The sequence below is a fragment of the Hippoglossus hippoglossus genome, chromosome 11, assembly GCF_009819705.1.
Source record: "Hippoglossus hippoglossus isolate fHipHip1 chromosome 11, fHipHip1.pri, whole genome shotgun sequence".
Lineage (NCBI taxonomy): Eukaryota > Metazoa > Chordata > Actinopteri > Pleuronectiformes > Pleuronectidae > Hippoglossus > Hippoglossus hippoglossus.
The window spans coordinates 14946242-14973794 of NC_047161.1; the positions used below are offsets into that span (position 1 = coordinate 14946242).

General features: G+C 43.0%; 4 protein-coding genes across 4 annotated transcripts; 2 read left to right on the top strand and 2 right to left on the bottom strand.

Moving 5' to 3' along the window:
* Window positions 1–4696: 4696 nt before the first annotated feature.
* On the top strand, window positions 4697–8687 carry heyl (hes related family bHLH transcription factor with YRPW motif like). Its single transcript, XM_034599495.1, has 6 exons — window positions 4697–5029; window positions 5071–5206; window positions 6881–6947; window positions 7029–7112; window positions 7229–7310; window positions 7562–8687. The coding sequence occupies exons 2-6, from the start codon at window positions 5127–5129 to the stop codon at window positions 8236–8238; spliced, it is 990 nt and encodes a 329-aa protein (XP_034455386.1). The 5' UTR covers window positions 4697–5029; window positions 5071–5126; the 3' UTR covers window positions 8239–8687.
* Window positions 8688–12513: 3826 nt separating this feature from the next.
* Window positions 12514–14691, top strand: LOC117770269 (zinc finger BED domain-containing protein 4-like). Its single transcript, XM_034599493.1, has 4 exons — window positions 12514–12630; window positions 12778–12914; window positions 13562–14162; window positions 14219–14691. The coding sequence occupies exons 1-4, from the start codon at window positions 12567–12569 to the stop codon at window positions 14425–14427; spliced, it is 1011 nt and encodes a 336-aa protein (XP_034455384.1). The 5' UTR covers window positions 12514–12566; the 3' UTR covers window positions 14428–14691.
* A 2038-nt stretch (window positions 14692–16729) lies between these two features.
* Window positions 16730–20270, bottom strand: LOC117770268 (coagulation factor XI-like). Its single transcript, XM_034599492.1, has 10 exons — window positions 19951–20270; window positions 19661–19817; window positions 19222–19331; window positions 18955–19120; window positions 18597–18715; window positions 18382–18514; window positions 17999–18105; window positions 17560–17719; window positions 17004–17107; window positions 16730–16921 (listed from the first exon to the last, which is right to left on the bottom strand). The coding sequence occupies exons 1-9, from the start codon at window positions 20120–20122 to the stop codon at window positions 17005–17007; spliced, it is 1227 nt and encodes a 408-aa protein (XP_034455383.1). The 5' UTR covers window positions 20123–20270; the 3' UTR covers window positions 16730–16921; window position 17004.
* A 5888-nt stretch (window positions 20271–26158) lies between these two features.
* Window positions 26159–27122, bottom strand: LOC117770685 (coagulation factor XI-like; the record flags this gene model as incomplete). Its single annotated transcript, XM_034600338.1, has 3 exons — window positions 26894–27122; window positions 26606–26762; window positions 26159–26276 (listed from the first exon to the last, which is right to left on the bottom strand). Coding segments are annotated over exons 1-3 (336 nt in total), but the record flags the coding sequence as incomplete, so codon positions are not given.
* Between the last annotated feature and the right edge of the window lie 431 nt (window positions 27123–27553).

A 27553-nucleotide genomic window follows, 5' to 3' on the forward strand; every position in this document is an offset into this window, starting at 1 on the left:
ATGGTGAATGTCATCACGAGCCCAGTGCTGTGGGAACCGCCATGAGAGGGACCCCACTCGGAAACCACAAAAGCTCCTTTCTGCTTCTTCTCTTCGGCTTTTAGCCTCTTTATTTATCTTTGCGTAAGAGAGCCGGATGAGGAGGGAGGATTCACTCTCTCTCTCTCGCTCTCTCTCTCTCTCTCTCTCTCTCGCACTGTGTTCTCTCTCTGTGTCTCTCGCCCCCTGACAGGCAGCATGCCCCATCGCTGCAGCCCTCCTGCCCTTTCGACACCTCAAATCACAGCAGCCACTATCTCAAATATATATACTGACTGTGTCTCAGCCAATTGCTCCGGAGGTTCTTCACAAAAACAATCGGGTAATAAAAGCTCAATGCAGCTCTTTGGAAACGCGCTATATTAACAGACCTGGCGTTTCCAGGAATGCCTCGTATATCCAGGTTATGTCCAGACAAGCAGTGCCACCGGTCCCATGGCATTCCTTATCTGAGCGGCAGATAATTCCCTCATGGGTCCAGCCTGGACAGTGCCAAGCGACTCTGGAGCCAGTTCCCATGCCAATCCAATTATGACCCCAGTGACTGAGCGCTCCGCCACAGGCTGAACATTAGAAAGGCCTCATACCAATAAGGAATTGACTGAGTTTTTTGGGCATATGTCAATAGCACTTGCATACAGCACGGCGTCATGCAGAGCTCCTTTGACCACATTTGGCCTTTCTCACATTCTCCACAGGCGTTCCTAAACATGAGCAAACATGATATCTGTTAAATGCTATTTGATCACATTTGATTATTGGGATCATGCCTTTCACTTGAAAAGACATTTTTAAACAAACTTCACAGCAATGTGTCTGTGTATTTTACTGGATTTGATCCCTCTAGTATTTCTAGTTTTCGCAGCTAAAATTGATTATAAACCTGCAATGATTTAAATTTGTTGCACAGTTTTTGTATCAGTAGGAAAAGGTGGCACTCGATCAATGTTTTTATATATTCCTGTCAAAAAATTGTGTATTTCATTCAGAGGCCTTCTGCAGAGCTTCGGTAGTAGCAGTAACAGGTTTTTGAGCATGAGCAACTTATGCCCACTTTTAGTAACTTTAAAAAAATATTTTTGTATCAAAATACAACTCGTAATATGTTGTTTCTGTTGTTGGATATTGTTATTATCCTGTGAAAACTGCGAGTATCTTATATGGTGATTTTGAAAGATATATTTTTTCTGTTTTGAAAAAACTCAGTTAAATCATCTAAAAAGATGAAATTACACAAAATGAAAATAATAAGGCATTTATTTATTTAATGAAGAACTTATGTGTGGTTGTGATTGATGTGAATGTCTTGGCTGCTTTATAAAACTTTAGCTAAGTTTTGGTTCATTTCAAATGTTATTTATATACATTTTCATATTTCGTTTCTGTCATATCTTGTATAAATGTGTTTTATATCACATGTACTATAAATCACTTTGGTGCTGAAAGGTGAAACACAAATAAATATTATTTTCTTTTGTTTTGCCTTAAAATAGTTCTGCTCCTTGAATATATGATAGTGACACCAGTACTGTTTGTAATTATGAACTTTTGTAAGAAATACAATTATCTCTGCGTATTTTGACGTTTGAAGGTTCACATTGAGTTTACTCGCTTTTTTTTTCTTTCAACACGTTTCAAATCTTTTGAGTTGGACTTTCCAAATTTTAGGGGAAAAAAGCATTGCTGAAAGTGGGTTTTTTGATCGTGGAAAACAAAAGTACAACTAATCGGCAACCCTGCAGTGAGACACATCTCATCAGTTATTCAGTTTGACGTGAACGCAGGGAAAATGTCACAAACAAAATGTCCTGCAGAGCTGGTTCCATATCACAGACTTTCAAACAATAGCAATAGTCATGCATCAGAAACAATAATTGTAGCAGAGTGTTTGTGCCTTATAAATTGTGGGTATGCACTGTCCACATTCGTGTGAGGGAGTTGCATGTGTGTGTGTGTGTGTTTGTATGAATCAGCCATGGCCATGTGTGTGCGTGTCCCTGAGCATTCACACGTTCATATTTGAGTTGCGCATGTGTGCGTGTGTGTGCAAATTGTAAAAGTATGAGCTTGTTAATTTCAATAAGGGACGTTGCCTTGTTGTGGTTTGGGGCGATGGGAGGGAGAGGACTTGAAGTGGCCGACCAAGATCGCCAGAAATCTCCCAGAATTCCATCCCACCATCCACTGCCAGCTTGTCCTCTCTCTCTCATGTTTCTCTCCAACTCCCTTTACACACCCCCACCATGAAACCATTTTCATAATTAACTTATTTATTTATTCATTCATCTTCTTAATTACTTTCCACTCCGTTCGTGTTTTCCACACAACTTGTCACGTGCTGGAACGACTGGGAGGTGGTGCTGGCCAAAATCGATGAGTGAAACCAGAGTGATTTCATTTTTAAAGCAAAGAGGGGGAAAAAAATGGCGATACAGAGAAGAAAGTGAATCTTTGAAGACGAGGGTCAGTGAGTGACAAAAATAACAACGGAGAAGAGACTGAAGTCGACTTCATAGATGTCTCTTTTCTCTCAGACGCTTTCTTTCTTGGTTTCTGATGCTGAAATGAGATCCAGATCTGAATTAAGGAATGATTGGTAATGAAAGGATATGTGGACGGGGGGGGGGGGGGGGAGAGGGGGAGACAGAGGGATTTCTCTTTTCTGTTTGTCCTGACTCATACCCACCACACTATAAGCCCCCCTGGTGATGGTCACACTGATTACTGACACTTGGGTATTATAAACACACACACATGCACATGTTATACGTTAGTTTGTTACTTTGCATGTACAATATGATAAAATGCAGACGGGCAACGCTCAGTTCCAGCTAATATAAGTGAGATAAACAGAAAAACAAAGCTGGAGAAAAGGATATCATCTCCAAGGAGAAAAACAAAAGAAGTACAAAAACTTGGAGCAAGAGAACGAAAACCCTTGCATACTTGTTCAAAAACACACACAAAGATTTTGTGCACTGTGGCATGTTTAAAGTAACACACCCTTCCAGTCTGCCAGGCAGGAAGAGACACACTCTGGGCATTGTGTGGAAGGGGGCATGCCACTTGGCCTCCCTCCGTCTTTAACACACACATATGCACACACTGCTGGGTCAGCCAGGCATCGCTTCTAACAACCGGCGCCTGGGTCTCGTGTTTCCATGGCAATCTGTAGCAGCAATCTTCCCACGGTGGCAGCGGAACTGAGTGCTAAGTGTTGCGAGCGACCGTGAGTGTGTGTGTGAGAGTGTGAGCGCGTGTGTGAGCACACAGAGAGCGCTATCTTGTCCGGCGAAGAGCCCAGATGTTCAGACAATCACTGGGCTGAGTTCCCTCTTGACCTCCTCAGTACCTGCCCTTATGTCTGCATAGCTGACACACACACACACACACACACACACCATTTAAACTGTGTTAGCGTTATTGTAATACGTTGTTGTAAATGCAAACTTTTAACCCAGCATAAACACAATAAGATTAATTTATATATACACGCCAGGAAAGACGAAAAAAATGAATTCATATAGATTAAAAAAGCAGACAATTAACCAGACTAGAATTAACTTTGCAGTTTGATGCAGTTACCTTCTGTGTTGCACAATATCGTGAGTGCGAAACAGAATTCTGATCCAACAGGAATTTTTGATAACAATTCAAAGTCGGCGTCAAAAGTCATCTTTCAAAAAACATATATATATATGCAGTTGAATAGACTTGAAACGGTTATGGATAATAGTTGAATATACAACTTAAAGTACAACACTATACAAACACTATAGAATAAAGTTATAAATAGTTTTAAAGTAATTGTTAAACTATTCAAATGTTTTGCCAACATCATTGCAGAAATATAGGCAACAGAAACATTGACGATGCATAAAATAATGCAATATAAACTGTTTCATAGTGTTGTTGCACTTTTATACGATTCAGTACAGAAAAATATGCAGTTTATAATCCATGATAAAAAAAAAATTCGGAGCATGAATGGCAGTGTTGTTGAACCATTTGACACGGCTGTGGGTTCGTACGTCCGACTAATAACTGTTGGGAACAAGTCATATAATTGATTTTACGGCATAATAAACAGCATTAAAGCAATATAAAGAGTTGTTTAAGGATGAGGGGATATTTCTCCATATTGTGGTTCTATCCTGATCACTGACAGCTGCTGTAGGTCATGAGTGACACTGAACTGGTGTTTTCCTCTTCTCTCTGCTTGAATTGTCCCATGCACGCTCACAAAGAGCCGCTGAATAACTCCATTCTGCGAATCACCTGTGCGAATCTGTGAGAGCGGAGCGTTGTGCGGCGTCACACAGACGATGGTGTGCTTTCAGGGCCCATCATTCCCACGTCTCACTTCTCTCCCTCCCACCGCCATTGTTCTGCGAAGGAGTATAATTAAAAGGAGCAGAGAGAAGGAGAAAGAAAAAAGAAAGGAGGATGGAAGGAAGGACAGAAAGAGAGCAGGATGAGATTGGAGGCTAATTGACTGAGGATGACTGAGCAAAAGGGGTTTGGAAAGACAGGGGGGGTGGAGTGGACGGGTGGGAAGGTGACAAGCCGAGGAAGGGCAGATTAAAGGGAGGGAGGGAGGGAGGGACAGGCAGTGGAGGCGGGGAGGGGGGAGCTAAAACTGGCAACCCTGCCCCAACTGCCAAAGTACTATTTTGTCATTGGGTGGATGTGACAGAGAGAGGGAGTCAAGGGAGGAATAACAGAGGGAGAGAACGCGGGAGACCATGCCAGTGATAGAGTGAAAAGACTTAAAGCAGCTTGTGAATTTTCTTAGTTGTCATGGGCCCTCGGGGGTCGAACAAGTGGCGGCGCTGATTCACCGAGGAGAGGACACAAGAACACAAGGAGAGACAACAGCAGCAAGAAATGAACACAAGTGACGAGAAGTAACTAAGGACGACAAAGCTTTTATAAGTAACAGGGAGAGAGAGAGAGAGAAAGAGAGAGAGAGAGAGACGCAAGAGAGTGAGGGGCACACAGGGGTCCAGTGTGTGACGAGACCAACCCTTCAGTCCATCGTCCATCCCTCCATCCATCCGTCCATCCTGTGCGGAAGAAGCAGAGACATGAAGAGACCTCACGACTACAGCTCCCCAGACTCGGACACAGACGAGTTCATTGACGTGGGACAAGAAGACGGCTTTTGGTGAGCATCCGCCAACCACAGCCGAGTGTGTGACACATGCCCCGCAGTCACACTTTTAAGTGAACTGACATGTTATCCAGCTGTAATTAGACCTTTGAACATTTTCCTTTACAAAGACGTCGACACAAAGTTGTTGAAGTTTTCAGGAAAAGTTTTAGCACGTCAGAATCAGATGAGATCAATGGGTTCTCTGCATGCATATCGAAATCTTTTTATTCACAAATGTATTTAAGTCATTTTAAAAGTTTGGACAGAAGCCTGAGCTGTCAGTTTCAAGTTCAAACTTCAGGCCTTTGGGGCGGAGGATTGATTGTATTCACTCATTCAGATGCTCGATGAAAGCGTGCGTCATGTTGATGCAGAAATTAATCATTACATGCATGACCTGCTTTACAATGTGTGTAGGTCAAGTCACAAGCAGAACTTTCTGATGCAGTCTCTTAAATATTTTAAATATGGAAAATATCATCAGATAAAATACAAAAAAAAAATGTGTGTGTCAGTTTTTAATCCTTTACACTTTAGGCAGTCTTTGTCAGAAAAAAAAATTGTTGACTCTAAATATACTGAGGATTTTGTAAAATCTTATAGGAACATATGACGCACGCTGTGAGGGAATGTAATTCATTTCATTATACTCCCTCTCTTCAATGCATGACCTTTTTACTGTATGTGAGAGATTTGATTCACCATCAAAAATACTGAAAACCTATGGTTATATTCTTTTCATGTTATTTTATATAAAGGTTATGATTTTACACAGAAAACTGTCCAATTATTGTCAAAAATTCATAGCATCGATCGCAGTTTTTCCATTATTCATTTGTGTATAGTTAAATATACATGGGGGACTAATCGGGAACATGAATTAAAAAAAGGTTTTTATTTGGGGGGAAAAAACAAGCCTTTGAACCTTTGAATGCAAATATGACCCACAATGCCACGGTGCCCAACTGCAGGCCATTACCTATAACTTGTTTCAGTGATGTGGATGTGCATACAGTACACAGTGCTCAGCAAGCCACTGACGCTGAAGACAGTCTGGATAAATGAAATCTCCATGTGACATGCAAACAGAACACGGCGCGGCCCTTTTCAAGTCGGCCCCCATCAAACGTGAAACCTAAACAAAAACACACAACCAAACTGGCAGCTTCCACGTTCAAATCTAATAGAAACGCAATAAGTCTCTGGTGGGGCGGTTTGAAGGGAACTCCAAGCTGACGGGCCGAGTTCGGGCCAGCGGGATGAGAGCTCACAAACAAACACAATCCATATTGAGTGACTGCACGTCCCATGCTGCATGTTGGAGCCCCATGTGAGCGAGAGCATCGGCCCCGGGCTATATAATCATCTCCCTAAAAGTGCCTTTGCTCAGATGGAAAGAAGAACAGCGTGCCATTTCACTGAGACTAATGTCCACGAAACGCATTCAAACAAAAACAATCTTGTGCTCCCTCCTCTCCCGGGCTCTCCTTTGCCTTTCTGTGCCCAAAAAACTAATTAGATTGAAGGGGGCTGATGTGCCATCCCGCCTCTGTGTCATATTAAGGAGGGTAATAATAACAATATGCAACAGAGAGTTGCCATATCCCCCTCCTCCCTCCTCCCCCCTCAATCTTCCTCATCTCTCTCTCTTTCTTTAACTTTCTTTTCTGTATCTCCATGGTGCAGCCCAGTCACCGGGTCCATGTCTCCCGGCAGTGCCTCGCAGATTCTGGCCCGAAAGAAGAGAAGAGGGGTGAGTGGACTGTAACACTTGCTCTTAATCCTTTTCTCTTCATTGTTTTTAGCTTTAACCGTCCCTCTACTCGTCTTGTAGATCATAGAGAAGAGGCGCAGAGACCGGATCAACCACAGCCTGTCAGAGCTCCGCAGACTTGTTCCCAGTGCTTTTGAGAAACAGGTACGTGCTGACAAATCAAGACTTAACCTGTTCATTCCAATTCCCTGACGGAAGACAAACACCAGCACAATAAAATCTGATGCAACTGGGTGAGATGTCGCTGGCTTTCTCTGCAGGGCTCGTCCAAGCTGGAGAAAGCAGAGATCCTGCAGATGACGGTGGACCACCTCAAACTGCTGCATGCCATGGGAGGAAAGGGTGAGGTTTTTTGCCACCTTAAAATTTACTTTCAAGCTTTTTCTGCGTGTGATTCATTTTCTATAAAACAAGGACACCAAAGGCTTTTCTGGGAAAGATCTAAACTGCATGAGAATGAAGACACATTTATTATTATTGCAGCCGTTTTAAAAGAAAAGATGAAATACACAGCCAGCTCTGTACGTGTCATACATGACTACATTCCATTACCATTATTCACCACATGACTCAACTTTCTTTTTCTCTCCCAGGATACTTTGATGCGAGGGCCCTGGCAGTCGACTACAGGACCCTGGGTTTTAGGGAGTGTGTCGGCGAGGTTGTGCGGTACCTCAGCTCCCTTGAGGGCGAGTCCCCGGACCCCATAGGAGCCCGCCTAGTCTCCCACCTCTCCCACTGTGCAAGTGAGATCGACCCTCTCCTCTTGCAGTCACCCCCGGCCTCCGCCTTGCACTTCCCTCCTTGGCCGTGGGCATCCTTCCCCCAGATCTCCCCCGCTTCGCCGGCCTCAGCCTCCCCTCCTTTCCCTGCTGGGCGAAGAGACCTTGCCCTGCTCGGGAGCTACCCCTCGTCCGCCTCCCTCCGCCTCGCCCCCCTGGCTGGCTGCCAGCAGGGTGCACCGCCGCTCCTCGCACCGACAGCCCTGGCCACCGTCCACAGGATGCCCTCCCTCGCGGCATCCCCAGCTTTAGCCCACTCCAGACCTACCCAGCCGTCCCCTCACTGTGCCACCAGGGCCTCGCCTCTTCCTCACCCCACCCCTTCCTCTTCCTCTCCTTCCTCCTCCTCCTCTACTTCATCCTCTGCTCAACCACAGGTCTCCTTCAGGCCCTTCGCACCTCTGGGGTCTTCCACAATCCAGCGCAGGGGCTTGAACGGATCGGCCAAGGCGGCTCAGGGATGGGGGACTGAGATCGGAGCTTTCTGAGGCTCAGCTCCGGTTTTTTGTTTTCCAAATGAACTCTGCACAGTGGACATGGAGCTGCCGTGTGCACCACGTAGCAAATGTGATGAATTTGGAGAAAGACGTCTCGGACCTTTGATGATTGTCTCCAACTTTAAGGGACTTTAAAAGCCATATCTGACTATGGGTGAAGTTTTAGATCAACAATTACATGTAATTAAAGAATGGAGGAATGTGAAGGAACTTTTGAATTGTTTTCATGATCTTGCTTGAGAAACACATACATAGTAGTGTTCAACAGAGCCATATATAAATATATATAATTCTCAGCAGAGTGATGTTGAGTCTTCACTGATCGTTTAACTGTGATATTTGTGTTTTTCCCCCCAAATCATTTAAACACTTGTTTGCCTTTTCCAACTCTGAAGAATGTTTGACAAAAATCTCTATAAAGACTAAGTGCCTTTACCTTGCTTCATGTCTTCTCCGTGTTTTCTCTGACCGTACATGCAAATGCAGACGTGCACTTGCAGCTACATAGTCTGCCATCAATACAAATGCCCAAGAAATTCATGTTACCCACTTATCCATGTTCGCCATGTCTGAAATCACGGCTTGCATGTTCCCCAGCCATAACCCCCCCCACTGTCTAAGCTGTCTCCAGCGATGCCTGATGGGAGCTGTGGTCTTGTGGCCGCAGAGGATAAACATGGTGGGAGCTGGTGATGTTTTTGGGATGCCGCGGCGAGGCAAACAGGCCCATCACTTTGCCCTCTAATTGGCAGTCCCCTGTAATTAACTCTACCCTCCTATCAGTCTATGTATCTTCCTCTCCCCGGCTGTCTCTCTGCCATTCTTTCTCTCCAATCTTGTGGTGCGCCAGCGGATATCTCTTCTCCCCGTTTGTCTGCGCCTCAGTCTCCTCAACAATGGACAGACAGTAAAGGAGAGGGCAGGAGGGGAGGGATGGAGAGACACAGAGAGAGGGGAAACAAAGAGGAAGAACTGAGGCGCTGTGGTCTGGTGACTGATTCGGCGTAGACGTTCAATAACAGGGTGGGAGGGAGGCAGGAGACAGGGTTACGTTGAGATGAGAGGGAGAAGGAAGGTTTAAAAGGGCAGGGAGAGAGAGATGGTGTGAATAACAGACAGTGGGCCAGCGCGTACGCCGTGCACAAGAAAGCCCCAAACAGTGATGAATGGCAGTTGTGACGAGTCGTTTCTCGAGAAGATCGGCATAATTGTTCCGTGCTTCACCAAAACAGCTCCGTGGGGATGAGAGAGCAGAGAAGAGCCCTGTGTGTGTTTACTGCTGGAAAATGCTTTGATCTACTTCAGGATGCAATGTCTGTGGTCTGCGGCCCAGAGATGTGTGTGTTCTGCAAAGTGCATATTGTTTATTTGAGTGAGTGTGCGAGTGTGTGCTTCAAGCCAGTCTCATGTGCTCGCTGCCCCCTTCGTGTGTTTGTCTGTGCCTTTCTGAGTCTTTTGTTTATGTGGTGTTGTGCAGACACACACACACACACACACACACATCTTGTATGTGTGCGTGTAATGCGAGTCTAAAGGGCTGGCGTCAGGACTGAACCGCGGTGGCGGCGTGGCTCTCGTGCGAGGCCGGCCGGCGGTCGGACGGACGGTATGGTGGTGGAATGTTTGTGGAGGGTGCATACGTACTCACACTCACACACACACACACACACACACACACACACACACACACACACACAGGCAGGCAGACAACACACCAACACAGACACACACACAGGCTGGCTGGCACTATTCTAGCCTCTGAGTGGAGGAGCCAGAGTCACCACCACAGCTTCCAGGAAGGACGACCACAGTCACACTGCGCTGGGTTTCCCACGGGGGAGGGGAGGCCAGAGGGAGCAGGGAGGAAGGAGGGAAGGGAACGACAGGGAAAGAAGGAGGGAAGTGCTGCATGCTAGGGAGTGTGCATGTGAGGCACAGGCGTAGTGAACAGACTGACGTTGTGGTTCAAGCAGAGGAAAAGAGGAGGGTTTCATTATGCAGGGAGGACGGAAGAAGTTTGAAACCAGGAAGTAAGAGAATATTTCTCCCCTGCTGTGAAAATAAACATATCCACGCGTCCGTGCACAGTCTTATTGGGTTGTGTGAGCGTCTCTTTCATTCTAACATCTCTCTATACGTGTTTGTGTTCTTGGAGTGTTGTGGAGCCCTAAGTCTGGTTACAGTCACATTATGGGGACTTTTAAATGGAACAAGAGCCTGACCCTGTTATGTGAATTATGTATAATACAAGAATAATACAGAATGCTGCAGATGGTTTCACTGAAAACCCTTTTCGTTGTTTTGCTTTACCTCGGCACCATTGAAAATGAGGGTTCCACCTCAATGTGTCTCTCGGGGGTTTTAAATAAATAAGGTGTGTTTCAGGTGTTTCTTCTTCACCAGTGATGAGGCGGGGTCTACTGTTTCCGGCCCGCTCTCTGATTGGATCAGTGGACAAGTTCTACTGTAATTGTTATGTATAAAAAATATAAAATATAAAAAAAACAATGTAAACACGTAACACAATGCATTGTAAAAATGTAGCGGAGTAGAAAGTACAGATATTAGCTGATATATGTAGTAAAAGTGAAAAGAAAACTCAGATCTACTTAAATAACGTACATATACTTTAAAATGCAGTTAAGTACAATAATGAGGTAACAGTAATTCCCATCATCCCACCACTGCTCCACACACACAGCTCTTCAGGGAGAATTATGACATGACCGTGGCCAGTTTGATAACTTCAAGGGGAGGTGATGACGTTATCGAGTTAGCATTGACATCTAACATCAAAAATGTAAACAACAGTATCTATGATTCGGTGACATGATGTATTGTAAAGTAAATCAAATATCAGAGAACTGACATTAATGAATGAACCTACCAGCTTATGATGGTTTGGAATATGAAAGGCTATCAGGATATGAAAAACTTTTTAAGGTCAGATGGAAATGAAGTATGTGGCAACGTCCACACCGAAACAGATAACTCTGAAACGCCTTTCCACAACGAGTGGCATTTTTCAAAAAACAAAAACTTTAGCTCTCCAGTGCAGATAAGAGTTAAAGGCAGTAAGAGCAAGAGTACACATAGTGAAGTGACCTCTGTCAAAACTAATCACTGTATGTGCAACTAAAATTTTGTTTGGCTCATCCTCATGACGGCAACATATGAGGACGCCACACCCGAGTCACGGTCAAAACAACAAGTTTATTAAAAAAACTAAGAATAAACAAAAGAAGTTAGACTAATCTGTGGTGGCCTGGAAGCCTGGCCAAAAAGAAAGGATCCAGATACTCCCCCCCCTGTCTACCTTAGCAACAATATCTAAATAAAACAAACCAAGAAGAGGACTACCAGACCCCCCCCCCCCAACTCAAAAGCAAAAAAACAATAAACAGTTCCATGATGACAGAGGCTGCTGCCAGCACTCAGATGGCAGAGAGACTCTCCAGCTTCCCTTAAAGCTTCACTGTGTAGAATTCAGTGACATCTAGTGGTGAAGTTGCATGTTGCAGCTGAATACCCCTAACCTCACCCTCCCCTTCCAAACATGAGAGAGAACCTGTGGAATCCTTCAGTCGTCATAAAAACTCAAAACATGTTTAGTGTGTTCAGTCTGGACTACTTTAAAAAACATGGCGGCCTCTGTAGAGAGGACCTGTTGGACAGATACAAATTGAAGGCATGCAGAATAAAACAAAATACACTGCATCAGCCGCTGATTGGTGTCTGGCATGTCCTGCAGGAATCAGAGTTGTCAGGCTGGTCAACTAAGACAGGGAGAACTCCACAAGGCTTGTGATGTGTCCTTCCGTGTCGAGGCTTCGAAGCGTGTGTTGAGTAATCCAGGAAGATTTTTGTGAAGCGCGTATCGAGGCTTGTGTTGATGACGTATGTGGTGACGTTCGAAGCCTCGCGAGCCGACTGTAACATGTGACTGATTCGGGAAATGGTTTGCGGGTTTGGCGTGCGATTCGAAATATAAGGGGCAGCGAAACGCAATAGATCCCCCCCTCACATTTGGTGGACTTGGGACTTTATTGCGCGTTTGTTGCAATCTATTCGAGCTTCTTTTTTTGTGATGGAACCAGCAAGAAAGAGGAGATTTCCCCCTGTCTGGGAACATTTTGAGCTGATCTCTCCTAAAAAAGGTATGCACATAGTAATAATAACAACAACTAGCGTAATATACTGTAAATAAATGTGACAACACAGCGTATCCCTTGTCCCTTTCTTCTAATTTCTGGTATTTTAAAAAGGTGAAGTGTCAGTTGTGTTCAAAAGAACTTGGATACAACAATAACACCTCATCTATGCTGAGGCATTATAGAGCCCTGCATGAAAACAAGGAGACCAACCAAGGTGGACCAAGCCCAGGTAAACCATTTTAGGATGCAATGATAAGACAGCATACAAACATAAAATTACATGGTAGGTTTGTATTAGACAACATTTAATTTATATTTTAAATGTGAGTAATTAATGACATCTGTAATTGAATACTGCATTTTTTTTTGTCATCAGGAGAGAAGAATGATGTGGATGAGGCCTTGGTCAATATGGTGATTGAGGATTCCCAGCCCTTCACTATTGTGGAGGACAAAGGGTTCAGAAAGCTTGTTAAAGCTTTCAACCCTACCTATGTTCTCCCCACAAGGCAGGTACGTATGTGAGCACATGAAGCATTTCCCTCATTTTTGCCATTCCAAGAGTGTTCTCTTCTTTCCTTTAGGCTTTGAAAGCTATGGTGGAGGACAGATATAAGGAATCCAAGGAGAAAGCCAAAGCCATTGTGTCGAAGGCATCTGCAGTTAGTTTAACATCAGATTTGTGGACCTCTATCAACACTGATGCGTATCGAGCTGTGACATGCCATTTTATAGATGCAAGCACCTCTTTGCATTCTGATGTTTTAGGGGTGCTGCATTTCCCTGAGGCACATACTGCTGAAAATTTGGCAACAGTAAAAGCAGCACTTATGTCACAGTGGGGTATAACACACAAAGTTACTTGCCTTGTGACTGATGGCGCAGCAAATATGGGTGCTTGTGCCAGGGAGCTTCGTTTGCGTCACACAAATTGTGTGACGTATACTTTAAATTTACTCATAAAAAAGGCTCTTCACCAAAACACTGTGTTGTCTGGCATCTGGGCAAACTCTAGGAAGATAGTGGGCTGTTTCAAGAGCAGCACCACTGCAAAGATGAATTCCTTTATTTCATTGCAATATTCTAAATGACGCTGTTTTGTTTAAGTTGCTGCTGCAGTGACACTTGAATGAATCACTTTTTGTTGGCTAATTTTATAGGAGAGGCTGACACAGGTGCAGGAGCAAATGGGCCGGCCAGCACTGAAGCTAATTCAAGAGGTGGATACACGCTGGAACAGCACATATCATATGCTCCAACGTGTTTATGACCTCAGGGAACCTGTAGGAGCAGCTTTGGCAGGCCTACGCACTGACGTTGCCCCACTCTCATCAGAACAGTATGAAATTATCGCAGAATGTCTAAAAGTGCTGTTCCCATTTAATGATGCCACAGTTGAGCTGTCAGAGGAGAAGAGAGTGTCTGGATCAAAAGTCATTCCCCTTTTATCCATGCTACACCACTCACTGGAGGAGGAGGAAATGGGAATTGTCCAGACTCCAGAGAGCACAGCAATGGCTGAGAGTCTGAGGAGACAGTTAAGGGAGAAGCTGTACACGTTGCAATCAATGAGCATCATGTCACTGGCAACCCTGCTTGATCCAAGGTTTAAAAAGATAGGCTTCTTTAGCCCTAATAAAGCAGCAGATGCCGTGACGAGGCTCACTTCTGAATGTGCTGCTGTTATTGGAAACAGCGCGTCTTCTTCCTCCTCATCATCACAACCGCACACATCAGAAGCTTCTCAGCCTGTGACTCAAGGTAATGGATACATTCTAATTGTATTTAGTCACTTACAGCCGGTTTGTCTGTCTTAGGTAGCAAACTGTGGCAGCGTTTGGACACCAAAGTCCTGCAGACGAGGACACAAAATGTCACTGCGGACGCAACAGTAGAGGTCCAACAGTACCTGGGTGAACCAAACATAGGAAGATTGGAGAATCCCCTATTGGGAAGAAAAAAAACGTTTTATTTCCAAACTTGTGGTAGCTTTTCTCTGTACCCCAGCTTCATCTGTGCCCTGTGAAAGGGTCTTTTCTAAAGCAGGCGAAATTATTTCTAAAAAAAGAAACCGCCTTAAACCCAGCACTGTTGAAAAGCTGTTATTTTTAAATAAAAATGAATAAACTGTTATCCCTATTGTACGTGTTACATTTTGTCCCTACACACATAAGCACAGTCACAAACCAAGTAACACAAGCACATTCACATCACAACCCTCTCCCCAATTTGTTTCCACTTTCCCTTTTGACCCCGCCATTGTATCATAAAGGCAGACCATATTAATAAGTTCATAATTTATGTATTGGCATCACAAACATCATTCATTCAATTCAAAGCTTCACACACCAAAGCCATGGTGTCATTATAATCACTGCCTGTTTTACATTTATTGTCCACTTGATGGCACAGTAGAGCAAATGAAGCACCATGAAGCTTCGGCCCATGAGTGAACCAATTGGATGGAAAGCTTCAATGCTTCATGAAGCTTCATCTCGCCATCACTACCACAAGCTCACACTGGCCTAAGCAAAAAGGAAAACATGCCTTAATTGGTGAAAGACTTTTTAATAATCTATTTAATTTTGTAGTTATGTTTTACTTAAGTGTCTTTTATGTAAACATTATGTCTGTTTGGATGTGACGTGCTGTGTTTTAAATGTACCTTTTTGCACATGTCTGCAAAGACCAATTTCTGCCTTGACTAAGGTAGACAATAAAGTACTTTCTATTCTAATCCCATGCTCGAGCATATAGTCAACCTCTTTTGAAACAACACTGTTTTTCAGGATTCAGGACCACAGCAGACAACAGGTTGACAAACTGAGGAGAAACTCCTCCTTCTAACTCCTCAGTATCAATAAAACTGTACAAAATCATTATATGATTACTCAAAGCACAATGCTTAAACATGGCCTGGGTCACAGCACAAGCCAAAGACACCTGAGGATACTTTGTAACCAATCCGTCAGACACTCTTTCACCATCGGGACGGCTGAAACCAAACCCAGCTCTTCTGAGTTGGTTGGATTGGGATTGTTGTCAGCTGGTGAGGCCATTCAGGGTGTGGCTGCTCCTCCCAAATCAGAAGAGGTGGCTTCCAGCATGTGGTCTGCTGGTTTTGCACGGTCTGTTTATTGTGTAGTTTGGTGTTAATAAATCCCATGGTTTGGGCTGTTTTAAAGGCTTCTTGTTGTTGATTTGTGTTAATGACAGTCATTGAAACGAGCTTATTAACAAAACAAAGAAGAAACCAATGTTAAAGTTAATTTAATCTGTGGGAGCGTGGAGGCCTGGCCGAAAAAGAACAGAAAAATGGGACGGTCTGGACCAACCACGCAAAGGGCCGTCAGATCCAGATACTTCCTCATCTACCTCAGCAACAATATATGAATGAAACAAAAAACGAAAACAAGACTATCAGACCCCCCCAACTCAAAAGGAACACACAATAAACACTTCTACAATTGCTGCTGCCACTCAGATGGCAGAGAGACTCTCCAGCTTTCCTTAAATACCCCTCCACATAATCACACTCATCACACTCAGCTGAGAGGAGAGAGAGAGTGAGGAAAAGGAGGAGGAAACAACTAAAGCACGTAACAAAAGGACAAAATGCAGGGACACCGAATTATTTAACCTAAAACCAGTGGATCCAAAGATCAAACTGATTGCATTTTGTTCTCTTCAACCTCTGAATAGAATTTGGAAATTGAATGTCATTGAATAGGTGTCAGATAAAAGATCATATCCTGCAGACTTGCACACACAGAGATGTATGAATGAATCACGAGCTATGTTTTTAGGAAACATAAGAACATGGTAAAATTACATTTAAAATACTTTTTTTTAAAGACTTTTACTGAACTTGCTTCTCTGATGTCTATCAGTAGTCTATTCCACAACTTGGGAGGATAATTTACAAAAGCTCCGTCTCCAATTTTCTTTCAGCTGTTTTTGGGAACCTCTAATAGACTTGCTGCAGATGATCTCAGTGTTCTAGAGGGAATATAGCTAACAGAGTTAATGTCTTCTAGTGTTAGGAGTCACAGGTGCCAACAATGATAGGTTTCATAGCCGTGTGCCAGAAGATACAGAAATATTAATAGCAAAACTGTCAGGCATTTGCAACATTTATCATGAATAATTAATACAAGCAGAAATTGTAGTTATCTTATAATATCATTGAATGGTTGTATTAGAATATCTTGTTGCAGAGACACATTTTAATACCATTGCTCATCTCACTGATACTTTATCTCTCTGCAATAAGAAGTAGAGCTCTGTGAATACTGACTTTCAAATAAATGAAGCAGGATGAAAACTTATTTCATTGTCAGTTTTATTTTTCATGTTACAACACAAAAACAATCATCTGTGTTTTAAATGGCAAACAACTGATCATGTGAGGACCAACCAACAGTCCAGAGAGAGGCATGAAGTGTGGGTGTGAAGTCAGATGTGGCATTCCAGCCTGAATGAGGATAAGGAAAGTGTGTGTGTGTGTGTGTGTGTGTGTGTGTGTGTGTGTGTGTGTGTGTGTGTGTGTGTGTGTGTGTGTGTGTGTGTGTGTGTGTGTGTGTGTGTGTGTGTGTGTGTGTCTCTACACACAGTTCTTCAGGGAGAATCCGGACACGACATTATTCAATTTTTTTACTTTGGGAGGAGCAGGTGCTGTGATGACACGCTTGAGATAACAGCGGCCCCTGGGACACAAAATCAAAAGACAACACCATGTAGACAACACTAGATAGTTGATCTGTTAGGAAGTTAACAAGTCTACTTAGGAGCAGGGCCAAACCTCAACCACACCTGCAATCACCTGTCAAGACTAAATATACCTGATCAACCCATCATGCTCTGTTCATCTTCCTTTCCCTTCATACATCCTTACACACATCCCTTCATCTTCCTTCCCTCATCCCTTCATCCTCTCTTTCCTTCCTCCCTCATCTCTTATCTTCACCTCAACCCATTCGCTCAATGTCCATTCATTATTTCCTCAACATCCAATTCATCAATTTCCATTCAAACCTTTCAATCACATATTGTTTGGGCCTGGTCCTTCCTAGTGAAGATCAAGTTAAATGTTACATGATTTCTCTGTGTGAACTGAATTCCTGGTTCATGATTTTGTTGACATGAATGAACACTGTACCTGAAATCAGGGTTGGAGTAGGATTCATTGAAGTAGGTGTAGAACTGGCAAAGAGGATCTGTACTGCAGGTCCTCTGACACGTGTCTGGATCTTCCATCGACTCAAAGCGAAGGTCAGAACCTTGGAAACTGACTCCTTCATGAAACACTAGAAGCCAACCTGTCAGCAGAGAGGGACAGGGTCAGACTCCCCCTGCTGGCCAAAGCACAGACATACTACTCTAACAAGTATTACAAAATAACCAGATGTAAGTGTCACCTATCTACAGATGTTGCAAAACGTCAGAGACTCAGTTCATCATTGATATTTGTTGGATTCATAATGGGTGAATGATACATTTCTTCATAAACGTGTGTATAAAACAGTTCGGAGTCAGTGCGTGTGGTTTGTGACGGTCAACAAACACTGTGTCCAGTCTCAGTGTTTTGTTATACATACTGTTATCCATCTGGCAGAAGTGCACCGGTATCCCAGATGTGACTCCCACTTTGGCTCTGGTCACCATCACAGATGGATTTCCCTTCAAGTAACATTGGAAGTTGTCACTGCATAAAAAATAAGTTTAGAGAGTTTAGAGAAAACCAAGCAGATTAACATATTTAGCTGAATTTGCAGAACCATACGTTCAACCCCCTATAGGATTGTCAAGATACTGTCCCAGGAACAACAAATAAGATGATATATATATATATATATATATATATATATATATGGACAGAATATAGACATATATACAGGTACTTTACACTTTCTAATGTTGAATGTATTTCTGTTTGCCACATGAGAAGTTCAAGTTTATTTAAGTGCTTGTTTCACACTACCTGGTATAAGAGAAATATGTACAGCGTGGATTATCAGTGCACAGAGCCCGACAGTGTTCAGCAGAGGCGGCGGGCAGATTTTCAATGTCGTGTCCTGGGATGTCAGTGTTTAAGAGAAGCTTTCCCTGGCAAACTGTAAAACACACAGGTAATATAAAAATAAAACATATTGTAAAAGACCTCCCGCAGGATGTTGTGCTTCCACCTGTGCATACCTGTTCCAAAGTATTGAGTTTTTTGCAGTTTGTGGGAGAATCCAGATACTGCCCCAACCTCTCTCTTTATAACAGGAGTCCTCGGTACCGACCAGCTGTGTTTAAGGTGACATTTGTATCTTGGAAAGAACAAAGAAACAACACCATCATTTAATGTTAGAACCTGCGATGTTCTGACGCCAGAGATCCTCCCTTCTCAATATATGGATTCATTGAAGTGTAAGAAAAGACCACATTGTGTCGCTCTAACATCACTGAGGATATCTCAACCACTGACATAAACTCTGCCTCCAGATCAGGCACCTGTTTAAAGTATGAACATTTAAATTGAATGAAACATAACGTTACCCAGTTATACCTTATGGTCTCTGGTCTGAAGTCGCCATTTACAAAAGTAAAAAACCGACAGTGAGGGTCCTGCGTGCAGACCCTCTGACACTCTTCATCACTGGACGTGAACAACGATTTGTAGTCTGCCCCCAGGAAGTCCACGTTCTGGTACAGCTTAGACCGACAAGGTTGTTCTGCCCAGGTGAGAAGACAAAGAGAGTTAAGGAGAGCGTGCCCATACATCACAAATATATAAACTGTTTTTTAGAATGATGTAAAATGTTTGTGAGCTTACGCAGCTCTGAGGGGCAGTTTTTGAGAGAAAAGCCCGAAGTGACACCCTGTAGTGGAATCTGGACGTTGGGCTTTAGAGAGGGATTGGACTTGAGGTAGCAGTAGAAGTTGCTGCAGAGAGAAGCATGCATCCATTATCTATACAGTTGAGGGTTGGATGGGGTTAGCTGGAGCTGATGCCAGCATCACATTCACACCTATAGACAATTTAATCTAACCCCAATCTGTATGTTTTTAGGACTGTGGTAGGAAGCCAGTGTATCAACAGAAATACTGACAGGAGAGGGGCACTTCAGGGGTCGATCAGGTTTCAGCCGGGGTCAGTGCCCCCCTGGCTGCAGCCCTTGATCTGAACCTGCTTTGGCTGTATTCATCTTTAAAACATTACAGGGCTTCAATGGATTGTATCATGAGTTATGTGATGCGTCAGTGTTAGATACCTGTTATCTCTGGTCCAGTCATGTCGAAGAAAGGTAAAGAAGAGACAGGAGGGGTGCTCGGTGCACAGCTGCTGACAGTGCCTTGCATCCAGAGAGTAGAGAGTGATTATATCTGATCCCAGGAAATCCACATTCTCGATAAACTCTTGATCGCATTCTGAAGAAATGGGAAAAACAAACATAAACACAATTAAATGTACACATTAACACAGATTTGACTACATATGATATGTGGTAAAAAAGGCTATTCAAACTGTGGCCACAGTCTCGTCAAGTAGTGTATGTGTTACCTTTACTAAAGCAGAGGCTGCAGATAGAGAGCAGACCCAGTAAAATCAAACAGGTTCCCATCTTCTTGTTTTCGACACAAAGGAAAATAAGATCACTGAAAAACAACTGCAGCAAAAGGAGGTGTCTCTGCAACTGCACACAGGCCAATGGGCCGTTGCAACATTTATACATCCGATCTATTTGTACAACTAAGTGTTGACACAATCATTGGTTGGTTGACAATGATACAGCCCCTTAATGTGCAATTGTGGAGGTGAGGGGGCTGGGAGAGCACCTTCACCTTCACCACAGAGGATCAATCAGCACAAGTGAGAGCTGTTAGCTGATTGATCCACATGGTTAAAAAGGGAGCAACTGAGCTGCCTCACGGAAGAGGACTCAGAGGACTCAGAACAATATTGTATCATATACCTTCATATTTTAATGTCCTATTTACAGGGAAAGCATGATTTACCACATGCTCTTCATACATAGATTTAAATGTGACTTTGGTTTAAAGGCACTTTAAAAATCTGTGTCAAATCAATTTTTAAGTTAATCCCATGAAAAGCTTTACATAACACAGCACGGCCCTGTGCAGGGACGTGCACACACATTTTGGGGAGCAGGGGCTAAAGTGAGAAAAAGTTAAATATAGTATCACATCTCTGACTAGCTTAACAATTTATTTGAATACCCTCACACTCACATAATTGTTAAATACTCAACAGTAGTAGAATGAATAGTGATTAGATGAGGAGCCTACAATCAAAATGATGCAGTCTAAGGCAGGACACTGCAGGCAAAAACATTGTTTTTTCGTGTACTTAATTAATTTTGCTTCCATGTCATCTTCTTTCACTTTAATGGAAAGAAAACGTGACAAAATACACATTTAGATGGTGTTTGTTTTACACTGTCGGTTTGCTAGCAAGACACAAGTTCACTATATATGTTTTTGTCTGCATTTCAATGTATCACATCTACAATTTCCTATATTACTGCACATGTAATTAAAAACTTAAATGTAATACCGAGCATCCAAGCTTTTCAATTTCAAATGTCATTGGTTCACCTGCATTAGCATAGATGTTAATTGGATATTATAGGTTTGTCACTTTAGTGACTGCAAACAATAGCATTTGTTTATTTAAGATCTCGACAATCTTATTACAATGACATCCCCGGCAAAACTGTCTTGTCTGTTTACAGTTTTCACCTGACAGCTCCACAAAGGTAATAACTGGGCTGAAAGCTGCGGTGCTGGATGCCACAGTGTCTGCCAGCTGCTCTTGTGCCATAGATGTGTTCTACCAGGGCTTCAACTTCAACCACCGCACTACCCTCTACCACAGCAGACAACAGGTTGACAAACTGAGGAGAATTAGGCACATCTAACTCCTCTGTATCCATAAAACTGTACAAAATCATTATATGTTTACTCAAAGCACAATGCTTAAACATGGCCTGGGTCACAGCAATGTTAAAGTGCTCATATTTTACACCTTTCTGGGATTTCATTTGAGTTATTGGTACCCCTAAGATGATATATCAGTGGTTTAAAGTCAAAAAAACTGCTGCAATGTCTATTTCCATGTCCTCTCTTCTGCCTCTCTCTGGCAGAATAGAACAGGCTGTTTTGCCTGCCTCTTTAATTATTTATGAGCCCCTCCTCTGATTGGCTGACTGCACTTTGAGTGACACGCGACCAGGCCTGTCACCGGTCTCCTTCTGGCGCATTCACTCTTGTAAACATAGCTGAAAGTCACGTTGGTATGTTTGCATACCGCTATAGAATTCCAGCCACATATTTACAGTCAGTTACAACGGGATGTTTCTGAACGGTAAGTTACACCATCCTCATGTTTGGTCAAGTTTTAGCAGGACAGTCGGCCAATGTAGGAGTAACGTCCCGAGTTACAGTACGGAGTCTCTCAGCCCCACCCAGCGAGAAGAGTGCGAATTCATGATGACATCTTCGGAGAGGAAGTACGAAACGCGACGTTTCAATAACATACTTCTTAGAATAGACTGAGTGAAAAAGCCCGGAGTGACTGTTTTCATACTTTGAGGGTCCCTACTGACCCCCTTCAAAAATCAAAAAGAAGACTATCAGACTCCCCCCACAACTCACAAGGCAAAGGAAACACACAATAAACACTTCCACTAGTGCTGCTGCCACTCAGAGAGACTCTCCAGCTTTCCTTAAATACCCCTCCACATATCACACTCATCACACTCAGCTGAGAGGAGAGAGAGAGTGAGGAAAAGGAGGAGGAAACAACTAAAGCACGTAACAAAAGGACAAAATGCAGGGACACCGAATTATCTAAACTAAAACCAGTGGATCCAAAGATCAAACTGATTGCATTTTGTTCTCTTCAACCTCTGAATAGAATTTGAAAATTGATTGTCATTGAATAGGTGTCAGAGAGAAGATCATATCCTGCAGACTTGCACACACAGAGATGTATGAATGAATCACGAGATATATATGTTTTTAAGAAACATAATAAGATGGTAAAATTACATTTAAAATACTTTTTTATACTTTTTTTTTACTGAACTTGCTTCTCTTTCAGCTGTTGTTGGGAACCTCTAATACAGTGGTTCTCAAATGGGGGTACGCGTACCCCTGGGGGTACGTGAAGGCACTCCAGGGGGTACGTGAGATTTTTTTTAAATATATTTAAAATTAGCATCCATTCAGAAATCCTTTAAAAATGGTTATTTAATAAATATTAAATAAAATATAAGTGTAAGTTCATGAACTGAATTTTATATTCAGTGGGCTATTCAATTTCATTATCCTAAAAACCCCGAGTCTCCCCCATACCAGGATGGTTTGACCCAACCTGGCACACGCCACCTGTCACCACTGCCGCCTTGAAAACTCAAACAATGGAGTCGTGGTTGAAGCGCAGCAGCAATGCCGCTGAAAACACGGAGGGACAAGTGCCAGAGAAGGCGAAACCAGAGCCGGCAAAATTCCGTCAGTATTCACAAGAATATGTTTTAATGGGATTTACGTCCACGAGTTGCCACCCACCCAAGGCTTTGTGTAGCATATCCCCCGAAAGATGGTCGAGACTTTAACTGACGTTTCCATGTTTATTTGAGCCTTCCCTAAACAACACCGTAAGAGCTCGTGCCTATTCGGAGGGGCGCTAAAACATCAAACCTTTCCGTTGTGAAGTTACAGATTCATAACAGGAAGTCCGCGTCTCTACCGGAACACTTTCCAAATAAAAGCATGTAATACAAAAACGGAAATGAAATTGTCTGACCGCAAAGCGAGCAAATATTTCACAATAAAATAACAGAAAGACACTTCAACAATATTAACAATAGATTCGGTTGTTTACACTTTGTGTTTTTTCTGTGGGGAGAGATTAGCCAACAGTGGCATGAAGCCAGCACATCTTCAGCGGCATCTCCAGACAAAACATGAAAGTCATGTTGGTAAGCCACCTGAGTTTTTTAAGAGGAAACTTTCTGAATTGAGGTCATCTCAAGACACGATGCGAAAAGCCTCCCCGAAGCAAACGGAAAAAAGCTACCTGTCACTTATCAGGAAAAACTCTTTCTTCTCTACATCTTTCTTTCAACCAAAAATGCTTTGCGCTGGTTAGGGGGTACTCGGCTGAATTTTTTTTTCAAAGGGTGTACATCACTGAAAAAAGGTTGAGAACCACTGCTCTAATAGACTTGACTTGTTGCAGAGACACATTTTAATATCATTGCTCATCTCACTCATACTTTACCTCTCTGCAATAAGAAGTAGAGCTCTGTGAATACTGACTTTAAAATAAATGAAGCAGGATGAAAAGTTATTTCATTGTCAGTTTTATTTTTCAAGTTACAACACAAAAACAATCATCTGTGTTTTAAATGGCAAACAACTGATCATGTGAGGACCAACCAACAGTCCAGAGAGGTGTGTGTGTGGGTGTGAAGTGGCGTTCCGGCCTGAATGAGGATAAGGAAAGTGTGTGTGTGTGTGTGTCTCTACACACAGTTCTTCTGGGAGAATCCGGACACGAAATTATTCCAATTTTTAACTCTGGGAGGAGCAGGTGCTGTGATGACACGCTTGAGATAACAGCGGCCCCTGGGACACAAAATCAACGAACAAGATTAAACACCATGTAGACAACACTAGATAGTTGATCTGTTAGGAAGTTAACAAGTCTACTTAGGAGCAGGGCCACACCTCAACCACACCTGCAATCACCTGTCAAAATTAAATTCACTTGATCAACCCATCATGCTCTGTTTATCTTCCCTTCCCTTCATCTTCCTTCCCTCATCCCTTCATCCTCTCTTTCCTTCCTCCCTCATCTCTTATCTTCACCTCAACCCCTTCCCTCAATGTCCATTCATTATTTCCTCAACATCCAATTTATCAATTTCCATTCAAACCTTTCAATCACATATTGGTTGGGCCTGGTCCTTCCTAGAGTATATTAAGTTAAATGTTACATGATTTCTCATTGTGAACTGAATTCCTGGTTCATGATTTTGTTGACATGAATGAACACTGTACCTGAAAGCAGAGTTGGAGTAGGATTCATTGAAGTAGGTGTAGAACTGGCAAAGAGGATCTGTACTGCAAGTCCTCTGACACGTGTCTGGATCATGCATCAACTCAAAGCGAAGGTCAGAACCTTGGAAACTGACTCCTTCATGAGACACTTGAAGCCAACCTGTCAGCAGAGAGGGACAGGGTCAGACTCCCCCTGCTGGCCAAAGCAAAGACATACTACTCTAACAAGTATTACATAATAACCAGATGTAAGTGTCACCTATCTACACATGATGCAAAACGTCACAGATTCAGTTCATCATTGATATTTGTTGGATTTATAATGAGCGAATGATACATTTCATCATAAATGTGTGTAAAAAAGTTCGGAGTCAGTGTGTGTGGTTTGTGATGGTCCACAAACACTGTGTCCAGTCTCAGTGTTTTGTTATACATACTGTCATCCATCCGGCAGAAGTGCACCGGTATCCCAGATGTGACTCCCACTTTGGTTCTGGTCACCATTACAGATGGATTTCCCTTCAAGTAACATCGGAAGTTACGACTGCATAAAAAATAAGTTTAGAGAGTTTAGAGAAAACCAAGCAGATTAACATATTTTGCTGAATTTGCAGAACCATACGTTCAACCCCCTATAGGATTATCAAGACACTGTCCCAGGAACAACAAATAAGGTTCACAGTATATATAGTTACTTTACACTTTCTAATGTTGAATGTATTTCTGTTTGCCACATGAGAAGTTCAAGTTTATTTAAGTGCTTGTTTCACACTACCTGGTATAAGAGAAATATGTACAGCGTGGATTATCAGTGCACAGAGCCTGACAGTGTTCAGCAGAGGCGGCGGGCAGCTTGTCAATGTCGCGTCCTGGGATGTCAGTGTTTAAGAGAAGCTTTCCCTGGCAAACTGTAAAACACACAGGTAATATAACAAAAACACATATTGTAAAAGACCTCCCGCAGGATGTTGTGCTTCCACTTGTGCATACCTGGTTTAGAGTATGGAGTTATTTGCAGTTTGTGTGAGAATCCAGATACTGCCCCAACCTCTCTCTTTATAACAGGAGTCCTCGGTACCGACCAGCTGTGTTTAAGGTGACATTTGTATCTGGGAAAGAACAAAGAAACAACACCATCATTTAATGTTAGAACCTGCGATGTTCTGACGCCAGAGATCCACCTCCCTTCTCAATGGATGGATTCACTGAATTCACTCATCACAGGGAAAACCACTCAGCCTGTGAAGTCGCACAATGTCTGTTGCTCTAACCCTAACCCAAGTGTAAGAAAAGACCACATTGTGTCGCTCTAACATCACTGAGGATATCTCAGCCATTGACATAAACTCTGCCTCCAGATCAGGCACCTGTTTTAAAGGAGGAACATTTAAATTGAATGAAACATCACGTTACCCAGTTATACCTTATGGTCCCTGGTTTGAAGACGCCATTTACAAAAGTAAAAAAACGACAGTGAGGGTCCTGCGAGCAGACCCTCTGGCACTCTTCATCACTGGACGTGAACAACGATTTGTAGTTTGCCCCCGGGAAGGCCATGTTCTGGTACAGCGGAGACCGACAAGTTGGTTCTGCCCAGGTGAGAAGACAAAGAGAGTTAAGGAGAGGGTGCCCATACATCACAAATATATAAACTGTTTTTTAGAATTATGTAAAATGTTTGTGAGCTTACGCAGCTCTGGGTTGCAGTATTTGAGAGAAAAGCCCGAAGTGACACCCTGTAGTGGAGTCCGGACGTTGGGCTTTTTAGAGGGAGTGGACTTGAGGTAGCAGTAGAACTTCCTGCAGAGAGAAGCATGCATCCATTATCAATAACGTTGAGGGTTGGATGGGGTTAGCTGGAGCTGAACCCAGCATCACATTCACACCTATGGACAATTTAATCTAACCCCAATCTGTATGTCTTTAGGACTGTGGGAGGAAGCCAGAGTACCAAGATAATTACTGACAGGAGAGGGGCACTTCAGGGGTCGATCAGATTTCCGCTGGGGTCAGTGCCCCCCTGGCTGCACCCCTTGATCTGACCCTGCTTTGGCTGAATTCATCATTAAAACATTACAGGGCTTCAATGGATTGTATCATGAGTTATGTGATGCGTCAGTGTTAGATACCTCTTATCTTTGGTCCAGTCATGTCGAAGAAAGGTAAAGAAGAGACAGGAGGGGTGCTCGGTGCACAGCTGCTGACAGTGCCTTGCATCCGGAGAGCAGAGAGTGGTTATATCTGATCCCGGGAAATTCACATTCTCGATGAACTCTTGAGCGCAATCTGAACAAATGGGAAAGACAAACATGAACACAATTAAATGTACATATAAACACAGATTTGACTTCATATATGTGGTAAAAATAGGCTATTCAAACTGTGGCCACAGTCTCGTCAAGTAGTGTATGAGTTACCTTGACTAAAGCAGAGGCTGCAGATAGAGAGCAGACCCAGCAAAATCCAACAGGTTCCCATCTTCTTGTTTTTCGCCACAGAGGAAAATAAGATCACTGAAAAGCAACTGCAGTAGAAGGAGGCGTCTCTGCAACTGCACACAGGCCAAGGGGCCGTTGCAACATTTATACATCCGATCTATTTGTACAACTAAGTATTGACACAATCATTGGTTGGTTGACAATGATACAGCCCCTAAATGTGCAATTGTGGAGGTGAGGGGGCTGGGAGAGCACCTTCACCTTCACCACAGAGGATCAATCAGCACAAGTGAGAGCTGTTAGCTGATTGATCCACACGTTTAAAAAGGCAGCAACTGAGCTGCCTCACGGAAGAGGACTCAGAGGACTCAGAACAATATTGTATCATATACACCTTCATATTTTAATGTCCTATTTACAGGGAATGCATGATTTACCACATGCTCTTCATACATAGATTTAAATTTGACTTTGGTTTAAAGGCACTTTAAAAATCGGTGTAAAATACATTTTTAAGTTAATCCCATGAAAAGCTTTACATAACACAGCACAGTCCTGTGCAGGGACGTGCACACACATTTTGGGGAGCAGGGGCTAAAGTGAGAAAAAGTTAAATATATTATCACATCTCTGACTAGC

Coding starts and splice junctions, on each gene's coding strand:
- heyl (XM_034599495.1), top strand. CDS start 5,127: ATGAAGAGACCTCACGACTACAGCTCCCCAGACTCGGACACAGACGAG. Junction 6,948..7,028: donor CCCGAAAGAAGAGAAGAGGG/GTGAGTGGACTG, acceptor CTCGTCTTGTAG/ATCATAGAGAAGAGGCGCAG. Junction 7,113..7,228: donor CCAGTGCTTTTGAGAAACAG/GTACGTGCTGAC, acceptor CTTTCTCTGCAG/GGCTCGTCCAAGCTGGAGAA.
- LOC117770269 (XM_034599493.1), top strand. CDS start 12,567: ATGCTGAGGCATTATAGAGCCCTGCATGAAAACAAGGAGACCAACCAA. Junction 12,631..12,777: donor CCAAGGTGGACCAAGCCCAG/GTAAACCATTTT, acceptor TTTTGTCATCAG/GAGAGAAGAATGATGTGGAT. Junction 12,915..13,561: donor ATGTTCTCCCCACAAGGCAG/GTACGTATGTGA, acceptor CTAATTTTATAG/GAGAGGCTGACACAGGTGCA.
- LOC117770268 (XM_034599492.1), bottom strand. CDS start 20,122: ATGTATAAATGTTGCAACGGCCCATTGGCCTGTGTGCAGTTGCAGAGA. Junction 17,720..17,998: donor CTTCTGCCAGATGGATAACA/GTATGTATAACA, acceptor CTCTGCTGACAG/GTTGGCTTCTAGTGTTTCAT. Junction 17,108..17,559: donor TACTCCAACCCTGATTTCAG/GTACAGTGTTCA, acceptor TTTGTGTCCCAG/GGGCCGCTGTTATCTCAAGC.